The sequence below is a fragment of the Astyanax mexicanus genome, chromosome 10 (genome assembly GCF_023375975.1).
Source record: "Astyanax mexicanus isolate ESR-SI-001 chromosome 10, AstMex3_surface, whole genome shotgun sequence".
NCBI classification, from domain to species: domain Eukaryota; kingdom Metazoa; phylum Chordata; class Actinopteri; order Characiformes; family Acestrorhamphidae; genus Astyanax; species Astyanax mexicanus.
This window is the reverse complement of record NC_064417.1, coordinates 2,384,961-2,392,958: the sequence shown is the minus strand read 5'-3', so window position 1 is coordinate 2,392,958 and position 7,998 is coordinate 2,384,961. Positions and strand designations below refer to the sequence as shown.

Here is a 7,998-nt window from a genome sequence, read left to right as displayed (position 1 = left end):
GTAAAATGGTGTGTAAATAAAATAATCAGGAAAAAAGTATTATTTAAAGTGGTATATTTCATTATTTGTTTTATTACAGAGTCTGTGGACCGTGACTTTAAATATATTTCTCCTTCTGGCCCCCAACAAAAAAAGTTTGGACACCCCTGATCTATGGTATCGCATAAAAGACTATTTCACGCTATTTTATTCATTATAAAGAGCTTAAATAAATGCAAAACAATCAAGAGAAAATGAACGATGACTGATCAACATTTAAACTTTTAACATTTTAATTGCCTATAATCCTGAGTCTACAGTATAAGGCAGATGCAACATATAAAAGTGCTGTCTTGTTAGGAGGAGCTTAAACAGTTCGTTCAGACCTGGCACTTTCACACAGGAAGACAGGAATTTGTCATTATATAAAAACACAACTCTTTAACTGAAATTCAGTGCAATTGTGTGTGTGCACAAACGCACACTGAGAAATTTAGACGGTTAAGATACTTCAGCGACAAATCTTACAAAGCGTACTTGTATTTGTAGTATCAGTTAAGTTAGCAGTGCTAAGTACTGTAGTTACAATCTTCCAACAGGAACGAACACACACACACACAGATACACACAGATACACACACACACTAATTATTCTGATTGTGTAGAAAACCTGTGTAGGATTGAATAGGTTTAGAACAATGGCTACTGTATTTATAATCATTACAGGTGACCCAACGACCCTTAGCACTGTCCATTTGGAAATGTGGAAACGTCCAACAGCTAAAGGAAGTCATGTTAATGAGAGTTTTCTATTTTTTTTTCAAAGAGACACAAACAGAACAGTGTTGGACCTGACCTGAACAGTCACATTAAAATGATGATATAATAATAATACTGATAATAAGCCTCTTGGCCTACAAGAGGTTCCACGTCCATGTGTTGGCCGAAAAACAGACCAAATTCCAATGATTTCCTCTGGCTGAGCATAATCCGTAGAGCTGTGGCCTCAGAACAGAACTTAACAAAGCTTCTCTTGAACTTTCCTGAGACTCCTGCACTGAAGCTGCTTTGTATATTAGTATATTTTTATATTTGTATATTATGCTCAAAACTGAGTCTCTGTAATCAGTTCTTTTCCATTACTGGACATTACTGAAGTGTTCGTTTCAACTAGTTCCGTGTTGGTGTTGTCTTTGCTCGACACGGGTCCTTCGCTGCGCAGTGTGTTTTCCTGCTTGGTCTGAGACTTTCCCGTGGTTAGAGACTTCTTAAAGGACTCTGAGGTGAAGTAGTAGACCACTGGGTCGAAGCAGCAGTTGAGGGTGGCTATGCAGAGCGTTATTGGGTAGAGAGTTCGCGCCAAGACTTCGAGCCAACAGCTATCCACGGCTTGAGTGCGCACCATGGCGTAGACGAACAGAACGGAGTTATAAGGCACGAAGCAGACGATGAAAATGGCCAAGTGCACCACTATCATGCGCAGAACGCGTTCTTTATTGGTGCCGATTTGGCAGAGCGTGGCGGGTCTGCGCAGTGTTCGAAGAACCATGGAAGAGCAGGCGAGATTGATGAGCAAAGGGATGAGGAAGCCCACCACCTCGATGAAGATGGTGATCTTAGACAGGTAGGTCTTCCAGGTTTTCTGTGAAAAGCCCTCGAAGCACGTGGTGCTGTTTTTGGCGTGGTTGGTGGCCGAGAAGAAAGTCACCGACATGCCGCCGCCCAAGATGAGCATCCAGATCAGAACGCACACGATGCCGGCATTGCGACGGGTGCGTATGGAGCGCGAGCGGAAGGGGTAAACGATGGCCAGGAAGCGGTCCACGCTGATGCAGGTGAGGAACAGCATGCTGCCGTAGATGTTGGTTATAAAAGCTCCTCCAGAAATCTTGCAGAGCCCGTCGCCAAACGGCCAGTGGCGCCTGACGTTGTAGTAAATCTTGAACGGCAGAGTGAACACGAATATCAAGTCGGACAAAGCCAGGTTGGTCATGAAGAGCGTGGTTTCGTTGCGCATTTTCATGCGGCAGCAGAAGACGAAGAGCGAGGCGCAGTTGGTGACGAGGCCCAGCACGAAGGCGACGGTGTACACCACGCCGTACAGGTTGTACTTGAAGGAGTCGTCGATGCTGCAGTTCTGCAGGCCGGTCTCGTTAAGACCCAGACTCGCCATGATGGCGGCTCGTGGGTGGGGGGGGTGTTCTGCTGTGTTGAAATTCCCAGCTGTCAGAAAGAGCGCCGGACGCAGTGTATCTCCCAGCCCATCGTCAGCACACGTTCCAAAAGCGTCAGGCCAGCAGCTCTCATCTTCATTACTGTGTAGACCCGGCCAGTTTCTGTTTCCTGTAGGGGAGGAAGAGAACAAAAGGACTTATTTAGCAAGTGAGCTGAATATGTAACACCTTTGGCAGGATTCTAATGTGCATGTGTGCATGACTTGCTCTCATCTAGGACAAGTGCTACCTTTCCCCTGCAAACTGCTCTTGTTTTTTCGCTATTCAGACCTCTGTGCACTTTGTATAGATTTTTCTTCAGGCGGCTGTTTTTATGGTTCATATCTGACACTAACAGAGCTTTACGACAAACACTGATTTAAAACTGTTAAGAGCACTTTTTTTTTTTTTTAACATTGAATGTTTTTTGAATGTTTGCTTATTTTATTTGCCTCAAGAACCTTTATGAGGTCACGTTTTAGTTTAGGAAGAATAGTTCTGAACCTAGTTTCCCAAAAGCGTCTTAGCATTAAGAACACCTATTAGTACTGTGGGGGGCTTTATACTCATCTTACAGACATATGGCACTGGACATGGTAACCTTACACTCATGCACATCTGCTCCAGAACATCTCATTCTACTGGCAACACTTTTTTTATGATTTAACAAGCTGTGTGTACGCAACTGGTAAATTGATGCACTACTTTACTTTACACACTCAAAAAGACATGGCCCAATGCATTCACTGCCTTTACTAAATCTTTACTAAAACTGAACCAAATTGAAAACCTCTGGAATATAATCAAGAGGAAGATGGATGATCACAAACCATCAAACCACCAAACTGAACTGCTTGAATTTTTGCACCAGGAGTAAAGCAGCATAAAGTTATCCAAAAGCAGTGTGTAAGACTGGTGGAGGAGAACATGATGCCAAGATGCATGATTAAAAAACTGTGATTAAAAACAGGGTTATTCCACCAAATATTGATTTCTGAACTCTTAAAACTATATGTAATATGAATATAAAATTAGTTTTCTTTGCATCATTTAAAGGTCTGAACGCTCTGCTTTCTCATTTTCTGCAAATAAATGCTCTAAATGACAATATTTTTATTTGAAAATTGGGAGAAATTTTGTCTGTCGTTTATAGAATAAAACAACAGTGTTTATTTTGGAAACTGAAGTGGTCTCTTCATTTTTTCCAGAGCTGTTTGCTGCTGCTTCACACCCCGTTGAATAGCTGACTGTCATTAACACGCTATGGTTTTCTGACTCAGTCTCCTCTTGAATGGACACTGAGAAAAGTCCCTTCTCCAGCAGACAAGTGCCGCCTTCTTTCTACCGCTCTGCTCTCCAGCATGTTCCAGCACTCCATCAGGCTCTGTGGGATCCAGCTGCAGTGTGACATCTTTACAGGGTTTTCACACGCCTCTCACAAAGCCTGTACTGTACGACACACTCCTATATGGCCGGCTCACAATACTGTCAGTGTGCTGTCGCGGCCCTTCGCTAACTGTCGCGTCTGTGGTGAGTCTCCGGCCCTGTCACTGCCGGTCTCTGGAGCTTAGCTTCAGTAAACCTAGTCAAAGAAGACTCTGCTTACTGTAAATGTGACATGTGAGTGCTTTGAATATCAATTGTATTGCTTCAAAATAATTTGAATTACAAATGTTAAATAAGGTAAACACACATTAGTCACATGTGTACGATCTGAAACTCTGAAAGAAAGGCCTGTTTCACTCTGTTTGTACGAACTGCATACGGAGAGATATGGGATATTGGCATTTTGCATATCAGTATTAGGGTTGAGCGATATGGCTCTAAAAAAATATCACAATATTTCAGGGTATTTTTGCAATAACGATATACTTGGCGATATAGGAAAACAGAAAAATAATTAATTAATTTCAGGAATATAGTATAAGAGTATAACAGCATAATCATAATGTGGCAAAAATAAATAATATAGCATAAAATAATATAATGCAGCAAAAAATATTGCAGAATATTTAGCGCATGCATATAAACTGCAAACTAAAAGAATTATACAATAAATACACTTAAAGCTTCACAGTAAATAATAGACTACTTTTAAGACAGAACATCTCTATTATCACGATATGGATTTTTAATATGCCAATATTTCTGTATCACGATATATTGTATACGATATAATATTGCCCACCCCTAATCAGTATTGATAAGTATTGGCTTGGCTCGGTATCAGCTGAACATGCTGCTCTCTGGACAGTTTTGGGACGTCTCTAGACAGCCATTATGGACCTACTCGTCAAACAGCAAAGAACTGATAGTCATTGAGCCAATGAATGTAGAAGACATTGGTTCTTTAATTGTTTTCCCTTCTGTTCTATAGAATTGAAGACCAGACCAAGAGTGTCTCAGACTGCCTTCATTGAGCTTTAAAAGCAAAGCAATTTTTTTTTTTTTACTGGAGCCCAGTTTTTCCAATGAATATACCATATTTTACTATAAGTTGAACTTAAAATCCATTTTTTTTCCTAAACATTAACTGTACGTCTTATAATCTGGTGCGCCTTATGCATGAATTTTGGTCAGGTTGAAAAGAGCAGTAAAGCCACTCCTCTGAAGTACAGCATTATAAAGTAGTTTCAGTAAAGTTTCTCCAGCACTAAGGCTGGAGCAGTATTAGTATTAGCATTAGCCACTAACTGCAGTGCTAGCTCTTTGGTCATTCAGAGTTGAGTATATTGGACTGTAGTCTGTGCGTCTGAGAGCGACCTGGGTTCATTGAATACTCAAGGTTCCTTAGTGTAGTGCTATCAGGCAGCATTTTCTAGCACTAAGCACTGCTAACCAAGTGTAGCACTGCTGCTAACTATGGCTAGTACTGCTGCTATTCGCGGCTAGCGCTGTTGCTAACCATGGCTAGGGCTGCTTCTATCTGCGGCTTGTGCTGCTGCTAACTGTGCTTACTGTAAATAAACTGAAGGAGAGAAATCTGTGTAGATTACTGTGTGACACCCCTGTTCCTTACTATTGTTACTTAAAAAATGTGCCTTATAAACTGATGTGCCTTTTATATAAAAATACACCAGAAAATAGATGTTGATAGTGTGCTCATGGTAATGAAAGCCCTGTTCTAGCTAATGCACTTGCGCAGATCTCCATATCGAGGCAGGATTTTACATGTAAACAGATGCCATAATGAGCATGATTAGAATTCCGACTCATATTTCAACCATCTGCTGATCTGCTCATTAGTACTTTCTTTGGTGCAATTATTTAATAGTAAAAGTGCAGTTTATGTTCAACTACAACACATTCCCCAATTGAATAAATAGAAAGGGTGCAAATCCAAGTCCTGTCAATCCCTTTATCACTTAAAGCACATAAAAAATTAACTTGGACATAAGCAGACCTAAACATCATACTTCAACCAGCCAGAAAAGGCACTAGACCTGTCATTACTTCCTGTTTGAGAGACATTGTGCTGTCTTTGCTTTCTAAAATCACTGGTTCAATCCAATAGTAATGACACCGTACAACACAATTGTATACAATACAATACAATACATGTAATGTGATCTGTCACCCAACTCACTTTTTTCTTTTTTATCTAATTCTACATGATTATTATCACAGTTAATCTGGAGTCTAGTCAGAATCATTGGGCACAGGGCAGCGATACCCACTCAGTATTAATTACAAAGTTCCTGAAATTTTATAAAGGCTTCTGTATGTACATGCAAATATTAATTCACCGTAAGAGTTTATTACCTTTACAAGTAACCAGTATATTTAAGTTAGTATTTTAAGTATACATATTTTTAAACTTATTATTTCCTCATATTTCCTCAGTATTAATTATTAATTCATTTATTTTTTTTTCTAATTATTTTTATGGTAAGCAGTCCCTGCTACCTTACATTCAGGTTTTTAATTTAAAATGGTGCAAACATAATTTAAACTCGTATTTTAGTTTTAAAATATGAAAATCACTGCCATATTTACAGGTTTCTGACAGAAGCAAATGTCAGTCTACATACTGAGATTCACTCTGGGAGCTTCTATATGTAAATATGTAAAATCTCCATTATCGGTTTTTAAAAGTGCATTAAAACTGTTGGTTAATTTGATTAATCAAAATAATTAGATTAACCATCCAGCCCTATATTCAGTATGACAGACATAGATAATTGGTTTAGCTTTATTTATTTATTTTCTTCTATTAAAAAAATCTCAAAAACTGCCTTAGTCACATTTAATTCCCCCGTATTTTAAATAAATGTAGTATTTAAATAATGAGCAGTAAAGGTAGCCTATCATGATTTATTAGGCATCTAATGTCCTAACCGTATAGTTTTGTTATTCTTGCTAATAGCTAAACTGTTTTTATGTTACTACAAATCATATGGATATATAAGATACATATAGATATTAATATAATAATGTATTACTCAAGATCTAACACTAGGAAAAGAAATTACATAAGATTCACTGCAAATAAATCCACTTGTAAAAAGACAAAATACTACACAACAAACATATATAAAAACACAGCTAACAGCTAAATAACCTAGTGAACTGACAAAGACACAAAAATGCAGGTCAGGAGTGTCACTGACATAAGAAGAAAAGGTACCACTTTAAAATAAGACTACCTTTATAAAGGGTTTATAAATGGTTTAGTTTATTAATGGTTACTAATTAGGTTGTAAATGCCTTAAAAATCATTAATGATCAGTTATAACACATACAAAGAAATGAACGTAGACCTGTTGTTTGCCAAATAGTGAACCCACAGCCACATAACTGATTATTAATGATTTTTAAGGCATTTACAACCTAATTAGTAACCATTAATAAACTATTTGTAAACCCTTTATAAAGGTAGTCTTATTTTAAAGTGGTACCGAAGAAAATTCAGTGTTTTTTTAGGTGGATAAAGTGAAGTTACGTTAATGTATGGATAAGAATGAGTTAATTAGCTGTGTTAAGCTGTATTCGGGTAATTCTCTATAGAATAAGGTTCAGTCTGGGTTAAATAGTGGGTTAATCACAGTGTTTCCAGCTCAGTCATGTCAGTCTGAACAAAAGCTCCCCAGCAGAAACACACTGCAGCTCCTCACCTCAGATCCAGCGCTTCCATTCTGTTTTTAGAGGAGTTTTCCTGCTGTTTACTGGAGTTTCCTCGTGTTTTCTGGTGTTTTTAAAGCAGTTTTCCTGCTGTTTTGTCCTGGTCGCAGTAAGTTAGAGCCCGTGCCCGAGCTGTGGGACCCGCGTGTGAACCGCGCGCTCCTCCTCGCCGCCTGGTGCTGGATACAGTGTTAAATCAGCAGAAATCATGAGTTATTTATCTAAATAAGGCTCTGAATTAAACTCTCTGAATAAAGATGGAGTGAGAAGAAGCTCCGAGAGCGCTGGACGTCTGGTCGGTCTGACAGAGCGGCGGTGGGTCCGGTATTATCCTGCTGAACCCAGACTGACAAACATAACGGTGCGCCGGGGGAGCAGCGGACAATGAGCCGGAGAGAGGGAGGGGTGGAGGGAGAGAGGAGGGGTGGAGTGTAAAGAGTTGGAGAGAAGAGGGCTGGGGAGAGAGAGGAGAGAGGAGGGGTAGAGAGAGAGAGAGGAGGGGTGGAGAGAAGAGAGAGGAGAGATGGAGAAAGGAGGGGTGAAGAGAGAGAGGAGGGGTAGGGAAGAGAGGAGGGGGAAGGAGGGGTAGAGAGAGAGAGGAGGGGTGGAGAGTAGAGAGAGGAGCGGTGGAGGGAGAGAGGAGGGGTGGAGTGTAAAGAGTTGGAGAGAAGAGGGCTGGGGAGAG

At 39.9% G+C, this 7,998-nt stretch overlaps 1 protein-coding gene across 1 annotated transcript; it reads right to left on the bottom strand.

Moving 5' to 3' along the window:
- Nucleotides 1–250: 250 nt before the first annotated feature.
- Nucleotides 251–7,731, bottom strand: lpar4 (lysophosphatidic acid receptor 4). The gene is made up of 2 exons (XM_015601785.3): nt 7,307–7,731; nt 251–2,322 (listed from the first exon to the last, which is right to left on the bottom strand). The coding sequence occupies exon 2, from the start codon at nt 2,150–2,152 to the stop codon at nt 1,085–1,087; it is 1,068 nt and encodes a 355-aa protein (XP_015457271.3). The 5' UTR covers nt 2,153–2,322; nt 7,307–7,731; the 3' UTR covers nt 251–1,084.
- Between the last annotated feature and the right edge of the window lie 267 nt (nt 7,732–7,998).